Source organism: Delphinapterus leucas, chromosome 9, assembly GCF_059928025.1.
Source record: "Delphinapterus leucas isolate spDelLeu-1000000601 "Yukka" chromosome 9, BTC_Dleu_Yukka2, whole genome shotgun sequence".
NCBI lineage: Eukaryota > Metazoa > Chordata > Mammalia > Artiodactyla > Monodontidae > Delphinapterus > Delphinapterus leucas.
Genome location: NC_143137.1, coordinates 89,837,538 through 89,859,697, shown reverse-complemented (window position 1 = coordinate 89,859,697; position 22,160 = coordinate 89,837,538). Strand labels below are relative to the sequence as shown.

Below are 22,160 nucleotides of genomic sequence, written 5' to 3'. Positions count from 1 at the left end.
GCCTCTACTTGCTTTTTATCAACTTTACCTTTTGTCATTCTAAAAAAATTTATTCTGGATACTAATCACACTGAACTACTTACTGTTCCTAAGTGTGCTGGAGATTCTCACATTCATTCCTTTGCACATTTTTTTCCCTAACTCAGAATGTTCTAGTCACTCAGCAGATTCTAGTTAACTCGTCTGTGAAGTCCTCTCCTGCCCTTCTGACAGAGCAGAATATTTACTTAATTTACTTTATTTTTTTGGTCGCAGCGTGCAGCATGTGGGATCTTAGTTCCCCGACCATGGGTCAAACGCGCGCCCCCTGCATGGGAAGCGTGGAGTTTTAAGCACTGGACTGCCCAGGAAGTCCCAGAATGTTTATTTTTTAATTTTTTTAATATCCTGTAGATGTTTCCATTATAATACTTTCTACATAGTTTTTCCCTTCCTCATACTCTCCTATAAGACTAAGCTCCTTGAAGGCTATGATAATATTTTAATATTTGAATGTCTAGCCTTAGCGTAGTGTTATGTACCATATTAAATGCTTAAGAAATGAGTTAAATAATTTGTTCCTTGGTCTGTGCCTTAGTTGTAATGTTTTTAAAAAATATGTAGCATATGTGACTCAATATATATAATACTAAAAAACTTTAATGGACTTATAAATGTCTCCTATAACAATCTGAGAAATATAGCATGTGAGAAGAGTTTGAATGTGTCTTTTTCAGAAGGATGAGAGATACAGGTTATTTCAGAGGTAACCACTTAAGGGTATGTGGGGCAGTGAGGATACATAGAAACCTGTCTTAACAGTCAAAGAGGTATCCTGGGACAGTGGAATATGGCTTGGCCTACAATAATATCCTAACAATCACCCTTTCCTGCAACTCAGGTCCTGCATCTCTGTCTGCTACTTTTTCTTACTGCCACTATGGATTAACCCTCATTCTCCTTTTCACTTGCTCCTTGTTTCACTCTTGGCTTTTTTGTCTCAAGGCTTCTGCTCTATCCTGTACACCCACTTTCCTAAAGAGAACAGTGTCTGTTTGTAACAGTTTTGGGCAGTTCTTGCACGAGACAGTATGATAGGTCACTGGTGATAGACTTTGTGGCATAGCATTGAGCTGGCATTGTTTCTCTGATCTAGTCAGCTGTGGCTAAGGTCACAAGGTCATATGACCTGAAATACCATGAACCACATATAAGGAGCTGCCCAAGCTACTTTCCTGAAGAAAGGGTGTGGGCACTACAAGTCCTGCTCAGAGCGTTGGAGCTAATGTTTTACTTTTATGCTGAAATATACATTAAAACATTACTTCCATAGCTAAGTTGGGATTTAAATATTGCTTTTGAGATTAACTTTTTCATTTTGTACTAAAAATCATGGCCTTAAGTTAATTGGAATTCTTTTTTTTTTTTAATACTGTATTTTGACTTTTTTTTTTGCCATCTAATTATTCCCTTTATTTATTTATTTTGTTTTTTACATCTTTATTGGAGTATAATTGCTTTACAATGGTGTGTTAGTTTCTGCTTTATAACAAAGTGAATCAGTTACGCATATACATATGTTCCCATATCTCTTCCCTCTTGCATCTCCCTCCCTCCAACTCTCCCTATCCCACCCCTCTAGGTGGTCACAAAGCACCAAGCTGATCTCCCTGTGCCATGCGGCTGCTTCCCACTAGCTATCTATTTTATGTTTGGTAGTGTATATATGTCCATGCCACTCTCTCGCTTTGTCACAGCTTACCCTTCCCCCTCCCCATATCCTCAAGTCCATTCTCTAGTAGGTCTGTGTCTTTATTCCTGTGTTACCCCTAGGTTCTTCATGACATTTTTTTTTCTTAAATTCTGTATATATGTGTTAGCATACGGTATTTGTCTTTCTCTTTCTGACTTCCTTCACTCTGTATGACAGACTCTAGGTCCATCCACCTCATTACAAATAGCTCAATTTCGTTTCTTTTTATGGCTGAGTAATATTCCATTGTATATATGTGCCACATCTTCTTTATCCATTCATCCGATGATGGACACTTACGTTGTTTCCATCTCCGGGCTGTTGTAAATAGAGCTGCAATGAACATTTTGGTACATGACTCTTTTTGAATTATGGTTTTCTCAGGATATATGCCCAGTAGTGGGATTGCTAGGTCATATGGTAGTTCTATTTGTAGTTTTTTAAGGAACCTCCATACTCTTCTCCATAGTGGCTGTACCAATTCACATTCCCACCAGCAGTGCAAGAGTGTTCCCTTTTCTCCACACCCTCTCCAGCATTTATTGTTTCTAGATTTTTTGATGATGGCCATTCTGACTGGTATGAGATGATATCTCATTGTAGTTTTGATTTGCATTTCTCTAGTGATTAATGATGTTGAGGATTCTTTCATGTGTTTGTTGGCAGTCTGTACATCTTCTTTGGAGAAATGTCTATTTAGGTCTTCTGCCCATTTTTGGATTGGGTTGTTTGTTTTTTTTGTTATTGAGCTGCATGAGCTGCTTATAAATTTTGGAGATTAATCCTTTCTCAGTTGCTTCATTTGCAAATATTTTCTCCCATTCTGAGGGTTGTCTTTTGATCTTGTTTATGATTTCCTTTGCTGTGCAAAAACTTTTACATTTCATTAGGTCCCATTTGTTTATTTTTGTTTTTATTTCCATTTCTCTAGGAGGTGGGTCAAAAAGGATCTTGCTGTGATTTATGTCATAGAGTGTTCTGCCTATGCTTTCCTCTAAGAGTTAGATAGTTTCTGGCCTTACATTTAGGTCTTTAATCCATTTTGAGCTTATTTTTGTGTATGGTGTTAGGGAGTGATCTAATCTCATAATTTTACATGTACCTGTCCAGTTTTCCCAGCACCACTTATTGAAGAGGCTGTCCTTTCACCACTGTACATTCCTGCCTCCTTTATCAAAGATAAGGTGACCATATGTGCGTGGGTTTATCTCTGGGTTTTCTATCCGGTTCCATTGATCTGTATTTCTGTTTTTGTGCCAATACCGTACTGTCTTGATTACTGTAGCTTTGTAGCATAGTGTGAAGTCAGGGAGCCTGATTCCTCCAGCTCCGTTTTTCGTTCTCAAGATTGCTTTGGCTATTTGGGGTCTTTTGTGTTTCCATACAAATTGTGAAATTTTTTGTTCTAGTTTTGTGAAAAATGCCATTGGTAGTTTGATAGGGATTGCATTGAATCTGTAGATTGCTTTGGGTAGTAGAGTCATTTTCACATTGTTGATTCTTCCCATCCAAGAACATGGTATATCTCTCCATCTATTTGTATCATCTTTAATTTCTTTCCTCAGTGTCTTATAATTTTCTGCATACAGGTCTTTTGTCTCCTTAGGTAGGTTTATTCCTACGTATTTTATTATTTTTGTTGCAGTGGTAAATGGGAGTGTTTTCTTGATTTCACTTTCAGATTTTTCATCATTAGTGTATAGGAATGCCAGAGATTTCTGTGCATTAAGTTTGTATCCTGCTACTTTACCAAATTCATTGATTAGCTCTAGTAGTTTTCTAGTAGCATCTTTAGGATTCTCTATATATAGTATCATGTCATCTGCAAACAGTGACAGCTTTACTTCTTCTTTTCTGATTTGGATTCCCTTTATTTCCTTTTCTTCTCTGATTGCTGTGGCTAAAACTTCCAAAACTATGTTGTATAAGAGTGGTGCGAGTGGACAACCTTGTCTTGTTCCTGATCTTGGTGGAAATGCTTTCAGTTTTTCACCATTGAGTACAATGTTGGCTGTGGGTTTGTCATATATGGCCTTTATTATGTTGAGAAAAGTTTCCTCTGTGCCTACTTTCTGCAGGCTTTTTATCATAAATGGGTGTTGAATTTTGTTGAAAGCTTTCTCTGCATCTATTGAGATGATCATTTGGTTTTTCTCCTTCAGTTTGTTAATATGGTATATCATGTTGCTTGATTTGCCTATATTGAAGAATCCTTGCATTCCTGGAATAAACCCCACTTGATCATGGTGTATGATCCTTTTAATGTGCTGTTGGATTCTGTTTGCTAGTATTTTGTTGAGGATTTTTGCATCTATGTTCATCAGTGATATTGGCCTGCAGTTTTCTTTCTTTGTGACATCCTTGTCTGGTTTTGGTATCAAGGTGATGGTGGCCTCGTAGAATGAGTTTGGGTGTGTTCCTCCCTCAGCTATATTTTGGAAGAGTTTGAGAAGGATAGGTGTTAGCCCTTCTCTAAATGTTTGATAGAATTCGCCTGTGAAGCCATCTGGTCCTGGGCTTTTGTTTGTTGGAAGATTTTTAATGACAGTTTCAATTTCAGTGCTTGTGATTGGTCTGTTCGTATTTTCTATTTCTTCCTGATTCAGTCTTGGCAGGTTGTGCATTTCTAAGAATTTGTCCATTTCTTCCAGGTTGTCCATTTTATTGGCATAGAGTTGCTTGTAGTAATCTCTCATGATCTTTTGTATTTCTGGGGTGTCAGTTGTTACTTCTTTTTCATTTCTAATTCTATTGATTTGAGTCTTCTCCCTTTTTTTCTTGATGAGCCTGACTAGTGGTTTATCAATTTTGTTTATCTTTTCAAAGAACCAGCTTTTAGTTTTATTGATCTTTGCTATCGTTTCCTTCATTTCTTTTTCATTTATTTCTGATCTGATTTTTATGATTTCTTTCCTTCTGCTAACTTTGGGGTTTTTTTTGTTCTTCTTTCTCTAATTGCTTTAGGTGCAAGTTTAGGTTGTTTATTCGAGATGTTTCCTGTTTCTTAAGGTAGGATTGTATTGCTATAAACTTCCCTCTTAGAACTGCTTTTGCTGCATCCCATAGGTTTTGGGTTGTCGTGTCTCCATTGTCATTTGTTTCTAGGTATTTTTTAATTTTCTCTTTGATTTCTTCAGTGATCACTTCGTTATTAAGTAGTGTATTGTTTAGCCTCCATGTGTTTGTATTTTTTACAGATCTTTTCCTGTAATTGATATCTAGTCTTATAGCATTGTGGTTGGAAAAGATACTTGATACAATTTCAGTATTCTTAAATTTACCAAGGCTTGGTTTGTGACCCAAGATATGATCTATCCTGGAGAATGTTCCATGAGTACTTGAGAAAAATGTGTATTCTGTTGTTTTTGGTTGGAATGTCCTATAAATATCAATTAAGTCCATCTTGTTTAATGTATCATTTAAAGCGTGTTTCCTTATTTATTTTCATTTTGTATGATCTGTTCATTGGTGAAAGTGGGGTGTTAAACTCCCCTACTGTGAATGTGTTTCTGTCGATTTCCCCTTTTATGGCTGTTAGTATTTGCCTTATGTATTGAGGTGCTCCTATGTTGGGTGCATAAATATTTACAATTGTTATATCTTCTTCTTGGATCGATCCCTTGATCATTATGTAGTGTCCTTCTTTGTCTCTTCTAATAGTCTTTAGTTAAAAGTCTGTTTTGTCTGATATGAGAATTGCCACTCCAGCTTTCTTTTGGTTTCCATTTGCATGGAATATCTTTTTCCATCCCCTTTCAGTCTGTATGTGTCCCTAGGTCTGAAGTTGGGTCTCTTGTAGACAGCATATATATGGGTCTTGTTTTTGTATCCATTCAGCCAATCTGTGTCTTTTGGTGGGAGCATTTAGTCCATTTACATTTAAGGTAATTATCAATATGTATGTTCCTATTCCCATTTTCTTAATTGTTTTGGGTTCGTTATTGTAGGTGTTTTCCTTCTCTTGTGTTTCTTGCCTAGAGAAGTTCCTTTAGCATTTGTTGTAAAGCTGGTTTGGTGGTGCTGAACACTCTCAGCTTTTGCTTGTCTGTAAAGGTTTTAATTTCTCCATCATATCTGAATGAGATCCTTGCTGGGTAGAGTAATCTTGTTTGCAGGTTTTTCTCCTTCATCACTTTCAATATGTCCTGCCAGTCCCTTCTGGCTTGTAGAGTTTCTGCTGAAAGATCAGCTGTTAACCTTATGGGGATTCCCTTTTGTGTTATTTGTTGTTGTTCCTTTGCTGCTTTTAGTATGTTTTCTTTGTATTTAATTTTTGACAGTTTGATTAATATGTGTCTTGGCGTATTTCTCCTTGGATTTATCCTGTATGGGACTCTCTGTGCTTCCTGGACTTGATTAACTATTTCCTTTCCCATATTAGGGATCTTTTCAACTATAATCTCTTCAATTATTTTCTCAGTCCCTTTCTTTTTCTCTTCTTCTTCTGGAACCCCTATAATTCGAATGTTGGTGCGTTTAATGTTGTCCCAGAGGTCTCTGAGACTGTCCTCAGTTCTTTTCATTCTTTTTTCTTTATTCTGCTCTGCAGTAGTTATTTGCACTATTTTATCTTCCAGGTCACTTATCCGTTCTTCTGCCTCAGTTATTCTGCTATTGATCCCATCTAGAGTATTTTTAATTTCATTTATTGTGTTGTTCATCATTGCTTGTTTCATCTTTAGTTCTTCTAGGTCCTTGTTAAATGTTTCTTGCATTTTGTCCATTTCCAAGATTTTGGATCATCTTTACTATCATTATTCTGAATTCTTTTTCAGGTAGACTGCCTATTTCCTCTTCATTTGTTAGGTCTGATGGGTTTTTATCTTGCTCCTTCATCTGCAGTGTGTTTTTCTGTCTCTCATTTTGCTTATCTTACTGTGTTTGGGGTCTCCTTTTTGCTGGCTGCAGGTTTGTAGTTCCCGTTGTTTTTGGTGTCTGTCCCCAGTGGCTAAAGTTGGTTCAGTGGGTTGTGTAGGCTTTCTGGTGGAGGAGACTAGTGCCTGTGTTCCGGTGGGTGAGGCTGGATCTTGTCTTTCTGGTGGGCAGGTCCACGTCTGGTGGTGTGTTTTGGGGTGTCTGTGGACTTATTATGATTTTAGGCAGCCTCTCTGCTAATGGGTGGGGTTGTGTTCCTGTCTTGCTAGTTGTTTGGCGTAGGGTGTCCAGCACTGTAGCTTGCTGGTTGTTGAGTGAAGCTGGGTGCTGGTGTTGAGATGGAGATCTCTGGGAGATTTTCGCCGTTTTATATTACGTGGAGCTGGGAGGTCTCTTGTGGACCAGTGTCCTGAAGTTGGCTCTCCCACCTCAGAGGCACAGCACTGACTCCTGGCTGCAGCACCAAGAGCCTTTCATCCACACGGCTCAGAATAAAAGGGAGAAAACGTTGAAAGAAAGAAAGAAGAAAGGAAGGAAGGAAGGAAGGAATTAAGGAAGGAATCAAGCAGGGAGGGAGGAAGGAAGGAAAGAGGGAAGGAAGGAAAGAAAGAAGATAAAATAAAGTAAGATAAATAAAATAAAGTTATTAAAATAAAAAATAATTATTAAGAAAAAAATTTTTTTTTAAAGAAAACGGACAGGTAGAACCCTAGGACAAATGGTGGAAGCAAAGCTATACAGACAAAATCTCACACAGAAGCATACATACATACACACTCACGAAAAGGAAAAGGGGAAAATCATAAATCTTGCTCTCAAAGTCTACCTCCTCAATTTGGGATAGTTCGTTGTCTATTCATGTATTTCAGAGATGCAGGGTACATGAAGTTGATTGTGGAACTTTTTTTTTTTTTTTGCGGTACACGGGCCTCTCACTGTTGTGGCCTCTCCTATTGCGGAGCACAGGCTCCGGATGCGCAGGCTCAGCGGCCACGGCTCACGGGTGTAACTGCTCCGCAGCATGTGAGATCTTCCCGGACTGGGGCACGAACCTGTGTCCCCTGCATCGGCAGGTGGACTCTCAACCACTGCGCCACCAGGGAAGCACGTTTGTGGAGCTTTAATCCGCTGCTTCTGAGGCAGCTGGGAGAGATTTCCCTTTCTCTTTTTTGTTCTCACAGCTCCAGGGGCTCAGCTTTGGATTTGGCCCCGCCTCTGCATGTAGGTCGCTGGAGGGTCTTTGTTCTTCGCTCAGACAGGACGGGGTTAAAGGAGCAGCTGCTTAGGGGACTCTGGCTCACTCAGGACGGGGGGAAGGAGGGGTACGGAGTGCGGGGCGAGCCTGCGATGGCAGAGGCCGTTGTGACGTCGCACCAGCCTGAGGCGCGCCGTGCATTCTCCCGGGGAAGTTGTCCCTGGATCCCGGGACCCTGGCAGTGGCGGGCTGCACAGGCCCCCGGAAGATGGGTGTGGATAGTGACCTGTGCTTGCACACAGGCTTCTTGGTGGCGGCAGCAGCAGCCTTAGCGTCTCATGCCCGTCTCCAGGGTCTGCGCTTTTAGCCCCGGCTTGCGCCCGTTTCTGGAGCTCCTTTAAGCAGCGCTCTTAATCCCCTCTCCTCGCACACCAGGAAACAAAGAGGGAAGAAAAAGTTTCTTGCCTCTTTGGCATGTCCAAACTTTTCCCCGGACTCCCTCCCCGCTAGCCATGGTGCACTAGCCCCCTGCAGGCTGTGTTCACGCCGTCAACCCCAGTCCTCTCCTGGTGCTCCGACTGAAGCCCGAGCCTCAGCTCCCAGCCCCGCCCACCCCAGCGGGTGAGCAGACAAGCACCGATCCTCTGTGCGGGAATCTCTCCGCTTTGCACTCCGCACCCGTGTTGCTGTGCTCTCCTCCACGGCTCCGAAGCTTTCCCCGTCTGCCACCCACAGTCTCTGCCCGCGAAGGGGCTTCCTAGTGTGTGGAAACCTTTCCTCCTTAACAGCTCCCTCCCACTGGTGCAGGTACCGTCCCTATCTTTTGGTCTTTGTTTATTCTTTTTTCTTTTGCCCTACCCAGGTACGTGGGGACTTTCTTGCTTTTTGGGATGTCTGAGGTCTTCTGCCAGCGTTTAGTAGGTGTTCTGTAGGAGTTGTTCAACGTGTAGATGTATTTCTGGTGTATCTGTGGGGAGGAAGGTGATCTCCGCGTCTTACTCTTCCGCCATCTTCCCCTCGTCCCCCCCAGTATTTTGACTTTTATTTATTTTTATTATTATTATTTTTTAAATTATTTATTTTTGGCTGTGTTGGGTCTTCGTTTCTGTGCGAGGGCTTTCTCAAGTTGCAGCAAGCAGGGGCCACTCTTCATCGCGGTGCGCGGGCCTCTCACTGTTGCGGCCTCTCGTTGCAGAGCACAAGCTCCAGACGCGCAGGCTCAGTAGTTGTGGCTCATGGGCCCAGTTGCTCCGCGGCATGTGGGATCTTCACGGACCAGGGCTCGAACCCGTGTCCCCTTCATTGGCAGGCAGATTCTCAACTACTGCGTCACCAGGGAAGCCCCTGGCATTCTTTTTCTTATGAAAGAATAGACTAATATGTAAGGATGGTATTAACTAAGAAAAGTGATTATGCTGCTTATATCTTCTTTACAGACTTCTCTCTAATAAAATGAAATTTTATAAACATTTTGGTCTTTTGGACATAGATGGAAATTAACTTTTAGTTTAGTAAACTTTAAAATATTTTTGTACATGAAGACATAGGAGTGTTACAGAACTGTTCAGGAGTATTAGTATTCGTGTGCGTCACACGATGTTTTGATTATAGATTATTGCTTAATTTTAAGCAATAAATTAAAATTTAATTTGTTAAATTAAACATTTAAGTTCACTTCTTTGCGTTCAACTCCAGATGTCAGAATCATGCACTTCTTTTTTTCACCTTTGTTTACTACAATCTTTTGACAGTAAGTTTTAAGAATCTTATTTATTTTTACCACCTAGCTAGGTATGTATTCAGGATAAAATTTTTTTTTCATGTGTATTTGGGACTTTAAAATGTATGGAAAATTTCAAGTATTCTAATTCAGTAATTATGTTTAGAAGTTACATATCTCATCACGTTTATGCGTGAGTAAACTGAGGTTCTAAGAGTTACTTGCTGAAGTTCATATAGCCATTATGCAGCAGTGTTAAGATAAAACAGAATTTCTTTCTCTAAATTTAGTATTCTGTGCTTTTGATTCGTAAAAAAGTAGAAGATACAATTTCTGTTTTTCAGAAACTTGCTTGTAGGTAGAAAAATTAAAATCAAATCTAGGTTGATGAAGCACAGATGAAAGCACTGGACTAGGAGTTATGAGACCTGACTTCACTCTTCATCCCTCTAGCTGCATGGTCATGAACAAGCTTTAGTTATCTTTTTTTCCGGCTTTGAGATATAATTGACATATTACGTGTACATTTAAGATGTATAATGTGATAATTTGGTACATGTATATACTGTGAAATGATTACCACAGTGAGGTTAGTAACACATATTTCACTTTACATAATTACCATTTTTGTTGTTGCGGTCATGGTGGTTTAGTATCTTTTTACAGTGAAAGTTTGGACTGGATCTGTGAATTCTCTTCCAGCTCTAAAATGCTGCGATTCTATGAAACTGTGATAGTTTCTTTTTTGAATGCTTTTATTTTTTATGGTTATGTAAGCATGAGAGGTCAGGATTGTTTGTGTTTAAGATAAACACTTTTTATATTTATTATTGTTAAATATTATTAATTTTAGCCCTAATTTTCTATACTCTTATTGTAAAAAATATTACACTACTGTGTAGGGGCAACTAGGTTGAATAACTTTGGTCAAATTATTATAAAGGAAGGGAGAGAAAAGAAAAAGAAAAATGTCGAGGTACAGTTTGATATCTTTATTTCCAGTATTTAATTTTTCCTGAATTGACTCATATGCAGTCTTACCTGTAGGAAGGAAGTTCATCTTAGAAATTTGTTGCCATTCAAACTGCTTTGAAGTCTAAGGGCTCTTTGGAAGTTTATTTATGTTTTAACCATTTTTATTCTGTTCATTTTGACTAGACATTTCCATTTTAAACTTTGGGGAAACGTTAATGTTTCTGTTTAATCTTTTCATTCTTTGAGATCTTCATTTAAATGCATGTTGTATAAGAAAGCAAGAAAGAAATAGCTATGAAGTTGTTTTTGCCTTGAACGTAAAATCCCTATGATTGTACCCTCAATTAGAAGAAAGTACTTCTACATTTAATTTCTTTTGCTTTTTATCCCCATTTCACTCTCTTTGCAGAAGGCCTTTTCTTTCTTTGAGCAGAAGCTTCTGACTTCATCTATATACATGAATACAGGAGTTGAATTTAATTATCACCCCAAGAATCATCTCTATCTTAGCTCTTTTTAGTAACATTGTTTGCTTATGAACTGCCTCAGAGTTTTTCAAAAAGAAATTTTTAAGAGCTTATTATCCCTTACATAGAATATTTAAATTTTTTTAACTTCAACATTATATAAGAAAATGAGTTTTTAAACTTTCAAATCTTATAAGTTTTTAACACTTCTAATCACGTTTTCAAAAATATAACAGCTTTATTGAGGTGTAATTCACATATGTACATATAAGTTTTTTTATCTTTTTAATTTTTTGTATTTTTTATCATTTCACTTTTTAATTTTTTAAGTCACACACGTATTAACTTTTCAATTTGAAGTGTTTTTTTTTGAATTTTATTTTATTTATTGTACAGCAGCAGGTCCTTATTAGTTATCCATTTTATACACGTCAATCCCGATCTTCCAATACATCACACCACCACCCCACCCCCGCCACTTTCCCCCTTGGTGTCCATACGTTTGTTCTCTACATCTGTGTCTCAACTTATGCCCTGCAAACCAGTTCATCTGTACCATTTTCTAGGTTCCACATATATGCGTTAATATATGATATTTGTTTTTATCTTTCTGACTTACTTCACTCTGTATGACAGTGTCTAGATCTATCCACGTCTCAACAAATGACCGAATTTCGTTCCTTTTTATGGCTGAGTAATATCCCATTGTATATATGTACCACGTCTTCTTTATCCGTTCATCTGTTGATGGGCATTTAGGTTGCTTCCATGACCTGGCTATTGTAAATAGTGCTGCAGTGAACATTGGGGTGCATGTGTCTTTTTGAATTATGGTTTTCTCTGGGTATATGCTCCGTAGTGGGATTGCTGGGTTGTATGGTAGTTCTGTTTTTAGTTTTTTTTTTTTTTTTGTGGTACATGGGCCTCTCACTGTTGTGGCCTCTCCCGTTGCGGAGCACAGGTTCCGGATGCGCAAGCTCAGTGGCCATGGCTCACGGGCCCAGCTGCTCCGCAGCATGTGGGATCTTCCCGGACCAGGGCACGAACCCATGTCCCCTGCATCGGCAGGCGGACTCTCAACCACTGCGCCACCAGAGAAGGCCTGTTTTTAGATTTTTAAGGAACCTCCATACTGTTCTCCATAGTGGCTGTGTCAATTTACATTCCCACCAACAGTGCAAGAGGGTTCCCTTTTCTCCACACCCTCTCCAGCATTTGTTGTTTGTAGATTTTCTGATGATGCCCATTCTAACTGGTGTGAGGTGATACTTCATTGTAGTTTTGATTTGCATTTCTCTAATGATTGGTGATGTTGAGCAGCTTTTCATGTGCTTCTTGGCCATCTGTACGTCTTCGTTGGAGAAATGTCTATTTAACTCTTCTGCCCATTTTTGGATTGGGTTGTTTGTTTTTTTAATACTGAGCTGCATGAGATGTTTATATATTTTGGAGATTAATCCTTTGTTGATTCATTAGCAAATATTTTCTCCCATTCTGAGGGTTGTCCTTTTGTCTTGTTTATGGTTTCCTTTGCTGGGCAAAAGCTTTTAAGTTTCATTAGGTCCCATTTGTTTATTTTTGTTTTTATTTCCATTACTCTAGGAGGTGGATCAAAAATGTGAAGCCATCTGGTCCTGGAGTTTTGTTTGTTGGAAGATTTTTAATCACAGTTTCATTTTCATTACTTGTGATTGGTCTGTTCATATTTTCTATTTCTTCCTGGTTCAGTCTTGGAAGGTTATACCTTCCTAAGAGTTTGTCCATTTCTTCCAGGTTGTCCATTTTATTGGCATAGAGTTGCTTGTAGTAGTCTCTTAGGATGCTTTGTATTTTTGTGGTGTCTGTTGTAACTTCTCCTTTTTCGTTTCTAATTTTATTGATTTGAGTCCTCTCCTCCTTTTTCTTGATGAGTCTGGCTAATGGTTTATCAATTTTGTTTATCTTCTCAAAGAACCAGGTTTTAGTTTTATTGATCTTTGCTATTGTTTTCTTTCTTTCAGCTCGCTTTGGGTTTTGTTTGTTCTTTCTCTAGTTCCTTTAGGTGTAAGGTTAGATTGTTTATTTGAGATTTTTGTTGTTTCTTGAGGGAGGCTTGTGTAGCTGTAAGCTTCCCTTTTAGAACTGCTTTTGCTGCATCCCATAGGTTTTGGATCATTGTGTTTTCATTGTCATTTATCTCTAGGTATTTTTTGATTTTCTCTTTGATTTCTTCAGTGACCTCTTGGTTATTTAGTAACGTATTGTTTAGCCTCATGTGTTTGTGTTTTTTACATTTTTTCCCCTGTAATTGATTTCTAATCTCATAGCATTGTGGTTAGAAAAGATGCTTGATATGATTTCAATTTTCTTAAATTTACTGAGGCTTGATTTGTGACCCATGATGTGATCTATCCTAGAGAATGTTCCATGCACACTTGAGCAGAAAGTGTAATCTGCTGTTTTGTTTGGAATGTCCTATAAATATCAATTAAATCTATCTGGTCTATTGTGTCATTTAAAGCTTGTGTTTCCTTATTAATTTTCTGTTTGCATGATCTGTCCATTGGTGTAAGTGAGGTGTTAAGGTTCCCCACTATTATTGTGTTACTGTCGATTTCCTCTTTTATAGCTGTTAGCAGTTGCCTTATGTATTGAGGTACTCGTATGTTGGGTGCATATATATTTATAATTGTTATATCTTCTTCTTGGATTGATCCGTTGATCATTATGTAGTGTCCTTCCTTGTCTCTTGTGACATTCTTTATTTTAAAGTCTGTTTTATCTCATAGAGTACTGCTATTCCAGCTTTCTTTTGATTTCCATTTGCAAGGAATATCTTTTACCCTCCCCTCACTTTCAGTCTGTACGTGTCCCTAGGTCTGAAGTGGGTCTCTTGTAGACAGCATATATATGGGTCTTGTTTTTGTATCCATTCAACAAGCCTGTGTCTTTTGGTTGGAGCATTTAATCCATTCACGTTTAAGGTAATGATCGATATGTATGTTCCTATTACCATTTTCTTAATTGTTTGGGGTTTGTTTCTGTAGATCCTTTTCTTCTCTTGTGTTTCCCACTTAGAAAAGTTCCTTTAGCATTTTTTGTAGAGCTGGTTTGGTGGTGCTGAATTCTCTTAGCTTTTGCTTGTCTGTAAAGCTTTTGATTTCTCCATCGTATCTGAATGAGATCCTTGCTGGGTAGAGTAATCTTGGTTGTAGGTTCTTCCCTTTCATCACTTTAAGTATATTATGCCACTCCCTTCTGGCTTGTAGAGTTTCTGCTAAGAAATCAGCTGTTAACCTTATGGGAGTTCCCTTGTATGTTATTTGTTGTTTTTCTCTTGCTGCTTTTAATAATTTTTCTTTGTCTTTAATTTTTGCCGATTTGATTACTATGTGTCTTGGTGTGTTTCTCCTATATGGGACTCTCTGTGTTTCCTGGACTTGGGTGGCTATTTCCTTTCCCATGTTTGGGAAGTTTTTGACTATAATCTCTTCAAATATTTCCTCAGGTCCTTTCTCTCTCTCTTCTCCTTCTGGGTCCCCTATAATGCGAATGTTGTTGCATTTAATGTTGTCCTAGAGGTCTCTAAGGCTGTCTGCATTTCTTTGCATTCTTTTTTCTTTATTCTGTTCTGCAGCAGTTAATTCCACCATTCTATCTTCCAGGTCACTTATCCGTTCTTCTGCCTCAGTTATTCTGCTATTGATTCCTTCTAGTGTAGTTTTCATTTCAGTTATTGCATTCATCTCTGTTTGTTTGTTCTTTAATTCTTCTAGGTCTTTGTTAAACATTTCTTGCATCTTCTTGACCTTGCCTCCATTCTTTTCCCAAGGTCCTGGATCATCTTCACTATCATTATTCTGAATTCTTTCTCTGGAAGGTTGCCTGTCTCCACTTCATTAGGTGTTTTTCTGGGGTTTTATCTTGTTCCTTCATCTGGTACATAGCCCTCTGCCTTTTCATCTTGTCTGTCTTTCTTTGAATGTGGTTATTGTTCCACAGGCTGCAGGATTGTAGTTTTTCTTGCTTCTGCTGTCTGCCCTCTTCAATTTGAAGTTTTTAATTTAGTTTTTTAACTGAAACTGTATAAGTAAGAAAGATTGAGAGAATGTTGGAAAGAGGAAGGAAGAAATGGTTCATATAACCTTTTCTCTTTTTTTATGTTTGTGTTTTACATGTATGTGGTTTTCATCATATACTTTTGTAGGGTCCTTTTTAGTTTTCAGTTGTTACGATATCAAATAATTTTATCTACATTGTTCTATGGGATGATGATTTAGTTTACTGGCTTTATGATTATCCACCAAACAAGTGAATATATTAGGAAGGAAGGAAGAAGAAAGATAACAACACCAGCATAAGTTGCCATTGTTCCTAAACACTGCGAAAACATATAGAGGAACTAAGATAGCAAAACCAGAGAACCCCTGCTGGTGGAAGTGATGCTGGGCTAGCTTGGGCGCTAGCGTTTAGGGGGCATAGCAGCTTTTGTTTCTGCTCTGGGAAAGCCACTGTCCATGTAAGAAGTCCAGCCATTGTGAGACTGTCATGCTGTGGGGAAGCCCATGCTGGTCGTGAGTAGATGATAGGTAGAGAAGCACTGAGGCAGCCAGACATGGGAGTGAAGCCTCGTGTTAGCTGAGTGCAGCAGAGTGAGTAATCCCAGGGATACCATGTGGAACACTTGAACCCTGCCCAAATTCCTGACTCACAGAATTGTGAGGAAGAACAATTCATTTAAAATCACTACATTTTGGGCTGGTTTCTTATGCAGCAAAAGATAATTGATACAGCAGCCAAACTGATTTTGACATACAGAGACAGCCATCCTCATAGAATCCAGGGACTACTGCCCCTATGACCCTTTCTTTAGGAATCTGATAGACAATGTACTTGAGACAATCAAAATGAGTAGAGAAACAGCAAAGTAAAAAGTAGTGATGAGCATTAGAACTAGGATTAAATGAGAGAGATAAAGTAGTGTGTAATGGCTGTATGTTTTGACAAAGAAATAAAATTCAACTGTAGAACATTGTGGGCAGAGTATGTGCAGAACAGTTTTTTTAAACTGTCTTCAGCAGTCATATTTGTGTTTTTATTATTGGTGTTTTTTTTTGGCTGCATTTTTGGTTTGTGTTGCTGCGCGCGGGCTTCCTCCAGTTGTGGCAAGCAGGGGCTGCTCTTCATTGTGGTGCATGGGCTTCTCATTGTGGTGGCCTCTCTTGTTGTGGAGCATGGGCTCTAGGTGCTCGGGCCTCAGTACTTGTGGCACGCAGGCTCAATAGTTGTGGCTTGCGGCCTCTAAAGTGCAGGCTCAGTAGTTGTGGCGCATGGGCTTAGTTGTTCCGCGTCATGTGGGATCTTCCAAGATCAGGCCTTGAACCCAAGTCCCCGACATTGGCAGGCGGGTTCTTAACCCTCTGCCACCCGGGAAGCCCTGTAGTGTTGGTTTTGCATTCAGGTAATGTTTTGTTTGTATTGTGTAGCAAAGCAAATGAATAATTTTAAATACTCTAATTCTGTTATCTGTTGTGTCTCTGGAGCCAGGAGTCTCTGTGTGGAAGAGATAATTTGTAGATGTAAGTTAGAAGATTAGGTAAACACCCTGTGCTCCTGATTTTTAAGTACAATTATCAATATGAACTCATGAGATATTTTAATTTTATCTTATAATGGTATATACATTATATGTATATATTTTTATACATATGTGTATGTATAATGTTAATCTGAGACTGTTTTATGTGTATTGTGGAATCAAGCAAATGAATATTTATGTGATATTTTAATTTTGACATTTCCTAACTATGTCTACCAAAAAGTCTCAGAATTGAGCAAGCCTAGTTCCCAGAATGTGGTCTTCAAATGCTGCTGACTTCTAAAAGAAATCAGGGATTCTTTGATAGATCTTTGATCCCAGATCTGGGGCATGAAATATGCAAAATGATCCTGGAATATTTTTATACCATATATGAAGGCAAGTATCAATAACTATTAACTAGAGTCATGATAAAAGGCTTTAGGAGCCAACTTGGAGAGGCCCTAGGGTGACCAACTATGTCAGTTTTAGCACTGCAAGTCCCATGTCCCAGGAAACCTCTCAGTCTCAGGCAAATCAGTACAGGTGATCACCCTCAGAAGCTCCGACTGGCCAAAAATGGGACATTGTGAGCATCTATAAGGATAAGAGCTACAATGGATTGGCATCTTATATTATGTTTAAATCTGTGAGTTCATAATGATATCCAAAACAATGAACCAATTGTTCATCTTTGGTGGCTATTAGGAAAGCAGTCCTCAGTTTTGAAAACTGATAAACCAGTAGAAAGAATCTGGCATTTATTCTTACTATTCTGTATGAACAGTACCACTGGGTAAACTAATATAGATGAGGTAAAGTTTGTTCTCATAGAGATGTTTTATAAGCTAGCAAATAAAGGCAAAATGACATAACTAGAGTATCACCATTTTGTATTCATTATGCTGTAATAGATTTTGACATTATCAGTGGCTGCTAACAACACAGAGAATCATACATATGTTATAAATACACTACTACCTAATGAATAAATTTGCCCAGAATATTAAACCTGTATCTGATGAAGCTGCCTACATCCATCTACTAAGGTATAAGGAATGTAGAAGACAGAGGGACTTGTTAAACTAGGGGAAGGCAATCAACTAAAACCAGTCTGTGGGAAACTGTATAGGATAGATGATCCCGTATATTCAACAGATTGCAAAGGAAAAAAAAGAGATGCTAAAGGAACCCATTTAGATTTAAAAAGGGCAAAATTAGGACTTTCCTGGTGGCGCAGTGGTTAAGAATCTGCCTGCCAATGCAGGGGACACAGGTTCAATCCCTGGTCTGGGAAGATCCCACATGCCACAGAGCAACTAAGCCTGTGTACCACAACTACTAAGCCTGCGCTGTAGAGCCCACTAGCCACAACTACTGAGCCCGTGTGCCACAGCTACTGAGCCCACATGCCGCCACTACTGAAGCCCATGTGCTGCAGCTACTGAAGCCTGCGCGCGTAGAGCCCACGCTCTGCAGCAAGAGAAGCCACCACAATGAGAAGCCTGTGCACTGCAACGAAGAGTAACCCCTGCTTGCCACAGCTAGAGAAAGCCTGCACTCAGCAATGAAGACCCAAGGAAGGCAAAAAATAAAGTTAAAAAAATAAAAATAAAAAGGGCAAAATTAAACTACAGCATTTAGGTATATATAAAGCCATAAATGAAAGTAAGGAAGTGATTACCACAAAAGCCAGAATGTTGTTTCTCTTGGTTAGGCTGGGGGAGTAGGGAGGATGGCTGGAGGGTGTTGTGATTGGTAGTGGGTACATGGATGGCTTCTGTAGTGGCAGACCTGGTTTTGTTTCCTGATCTGCATGGTAGTTCCAAGTTCATTTAGCTATAATTTCTTTTTTTTTTTTTACATTTATTTATTTATTTATTTTTGAGTGCGTTGCATTTTCGTTGCTGCATGTGGGCTTTCTCTAGTTGCGGCGAGCAGGGCCTACTCTTCATTGTGGTGCGTGGGCTTCTCCTTGCCGTGGCTTCTCTTGTTATGGAGCACGGGCTCTAGAGCACAGGCTCAGTAGTTGTGGCGCACGGGCTTAGTTGCTCCAAGGCAGGTGGGATCTTCCCGGACCAGGGCTCTAACCCGTGTCCTTTGCATTGGCAGGCGGATTCTTAACCACTGTGCCACCAGGGAAGCCCTTGCTATAATTTCTGTATGTAGTTTACTGTATTTGTAATATCTAAATCTATATTTTTAAAGACTTAATTTTTTAGAGCAGTTTAGATTCACTGCAGAATTGAGACAAAGATATAGATTTCCCATATATTCCTTGCCCCACACATGCATAGCCTCCCCCTTAATCAGCATCTGCCATCAGAGTGGCACATTCGTTACAATGGATGAACTTACATTGACACATCATTATCAAATTCCATAGTTCACTCTTGGTGTACATTCTGTGGGTTTTGAAAAATATATAATGATATATATCCATCATTATAGTATCATATGGAGTATTTCCAGTGCCCTAAACATCCTCTGTACTCTGACTCTTCATCCCCCCAACTTCTGGCAACCGCCGATCTGTTTACTGTCTCCATAGTTGTGTCTTTTCCAGAATGTGATATAGTTGGAATCACATAGTATGTAGCCTTTTCAGATTGCCTCTTTCCCTTAGTAAACTGCATTTAAAATTCCTCTGTGTCTTTTCATGGCTTGATAGATCATTTCTTTTTAGTGCTGAATAATATATTTGATAATAAAAGTCTGAAATGAAAAATAAGGAAGAAAAGGAAATTGATTGGAGTGAAAGCAACTGTATTAGGAAATGGTGAGAGTTGCTGCCTTAAAGATTATCTAAGACGTGTTGACTGAGGATTTTTTTTTATATGTATAAATTTATTTTGTTTTGGCTGCATTGGGTCTTAGTTGCGGCGAGTGGGGCTTCTCATCGTTGCAGTGCGTGGGCTCTAAGCGCGTGGGCTTCAGTAGTTATGGCACGCAGGCTCAGTAGTTGTGGTGCATGGGCTTAGTTGCTCCACAGCATGTGGGATCTTCCCAGACCAGAGATTGAACCTGTGTCTGCTGCATTGGCAGGCAGATTCTTATCCACTGCACCACCAGGGAAGCCTGACTGAGGATTTTATTAAATGCTATTCTAAGATGATTTAACATGATCTGTTACTAGAGAGCCCCTGAGGTTTATTAAAAAGGGGGTGGAGTGCTGAAAACTGTTTCTAAGAAGGTAAATCTGGCAAGATGGATTTCAGTAAGAGACTGGAAAGCTAGCCAGGAGACCACAGTGTTAAGGTGAAGGTGATAAAGATTTGAATTAGGGTGATGCTTATAGGAATAGAGGTAGAATAGCCATTGTGTTATGCAACAGAAGAATAATCAGTAAGACTTGGTGACAGATAAAGTATGGTTAAACAGAAAAGCATTAGAAATAAGCTCAAGGCTTTCATGTTTGAGGACATATCCTTTATTGGGTAGGTACTGGGAATTCTGGAAGGACAGTTCTTGGTGATTAGATCTGTTATTTCTCCTCGTGATGTATTTAGAATCCAAGAGGAATGATTGCTTGGGATTCTACATTCCAAATGGTACATCTAAAAATATAATTCTGACAAGCAAGAAACTGATAACAGTGGTTGTTTTTGGTGAGTGCACAGCTGAGACATAAAAATATGAGGATGACTTTTTATCTTCTAATCTTTTGAATTTTGAATTATATGCTTCTATTACCTATTCAGAAAATAAATAAAATTTAATTAAAGATTAAGATGCCTAAATCTTCCAGTTTACAGGGAGAAATTCTTATTTGACATTCTTTTATTATTTTAAGTACTTCAGACTACAGTTACTCAGAAAAGCAGTCAGTAAAAACTAAACATGTTTAATACTTGGCTGCCTTTGATATACGTATGTTTGTAAGTGTGTATTTGATTATATGTTTGTGTATGTTGTGTGTGCATGAGTGTGGCTGTGTTTGGCTCTGAGGTGTATGTGTACTTCATTCAGAAAAAATGTTTATAGTTGAAGCCTCAGGGACCCTGTCTTCCTAGGGCTTTTAAATAGCTTTTTTTTTTTTTTGCGGTACGCGGGCGTCTCACCGCTGTGGCCTCCCGTTGCGGAGCACGGGCTCTGGACGCGCAGGCCCAGCAGCCATGGCTCACGGGCCCAGCCGCTCCGCAGCATGCGGGATCCTCCCGGACCGGGGCACGAACCTGCATCCCCTGCATCGGCAGGCGGACTCTCAACCACTGCGCCACCAGGGAAGCCCGGGCTTTTAATTCTTATTGCTACCAGTTAGGATTTTCCTCCTTACATGGGAGATGTTCTTGCTTCTCATCCAGCTTCAGGGCCATTCAAAGATGGTGGTGATGCAGCAGCATAGACTGTCTCTCTTTTCTTTATTATCACCACTGAAGCTGAAGGTCATTATATATGCATTACTCCATCAGTCTCCCTTTTCATTCTCCCCAGGCAATTGCCCTGGATTGCCTCTGTAATAAAGTGTCTTGAAATACACAAATCTTTATTTCATGTCTTAGTCTTTTGGATAGGTTAAGACCCACTATTGGATCTGGTAACAAAAAAGGGAATAGAGGTGACATATAAATGATAGGGTTTTTTTGGTTTGTTTTAATAACTTTATCTTTTACAATTTGTTATTAATAAAAAAATTAGGAAATATCAGTAAGGGCATGCTTATTCTTTAAGATCTAGTGAAACTGGGCATTTTAAGTCTGTTCCCCTACGGACTTAGGAAAGAGAAACTAGGACTGGAAACTAGGAAACAGTAGTAGGAAGCTAAGCAGCCCTAGCACAGTGGTTGTCAACCTTGGCCACACACAGGGACTGCATGAGGATATTAAAAGAAATACTGTTTCAGCTTTAATTGGTCAGGGCTCTGTCTTGCTTGGGCATTGGAACGTTTTGAACTTACACACTTGAAATTTTTTTTTTTCTTTATTTTTTTGACCTCATCGGGTCTTAGTTGCGGTATGTGGGGTCTTTAGTTTCATCGCCCAGGCTTCTCTCTAGTTGTGGTGCTCGGGCTTCTCTCTGTAGTTGTGGTGTGCAGGTTTTCTCTCTCTAGTTGTGGCACATGGGCTTAGTTTCCCCATGGCATGTGGGATCTTAGTTCCCCGACGAGGGATCCAACTGGTGTCCCCTGCATTGAAAGACGGATTCTTTACCACTGGACCACCAGGGAAGTCCCCCTACATACTTGAATTTAATATGAAGTCAAGACTGAGAGCCACTGGCCTAGAGGAGAAAACTGGTCTACGACTGAGGAGAAAAGTGCTTAGGTTTCATAGCACCTCAATCCCAAATTCTCTTTGAGATAAATTGGAGCTTATTGTAAAATGCTGCTTTTTAAGACTTGTGATTATTTAGATTTCTGACTGATGGAAAACAAAAAATACATGAGTGAATTTTTAGCATCTGGAAAGAAGAGACAGATTCACATAGTAATAAAACTTCATGGATTGACTTTACTTATTTAACATTGCACAGGTTGCCTGTGATTTGCTTCGGAGAATCATTCGCATCTTGTATCTCAGTAAGAGACTCCAGGGACAACTGCAGGGGGGAAGTAGAGAGATAACAAAAGCTGCTCAGAGTCTCAGTGAGCTTGGTAAGTCCTTTTGTTTATTGATTCACTGGTTGAAGGAAATTTGGTT

The 22,160-nt window shown here is 39.3% G+C and overlaps 1 protein-coding gene across 6 annotated transcripts in view; it reads left to right on the top strand.

The window, feature by feature from the left end:
• COG5 (component of oligomeric golgi complex 5) overlaps positions 1 to 22,160 on the top strand; it is a 284,068-nt gene that overhangs the window by 21,299 nt on the left and 240,609 nt on the right. For all 6 annotated transcript variants that reach the window (XR_004023181.2, XR_016394383.1, XM_030761468.2 and 3 more), the window contains exon 6: positions 21,994 to 22,114. Coding sequence is in view for 4 of the 6 variants with exons in the window: in XM_030761468.2 (XP_030617328.1) it covers positions 21,994 to 22,114 (121 nt within the window). In the remaining 2 variants the exon portion in view is untranslated. The remainder of the gene's footprint in view (positions 1 to 21,993; positions 22,115 to 22,160) is intronic.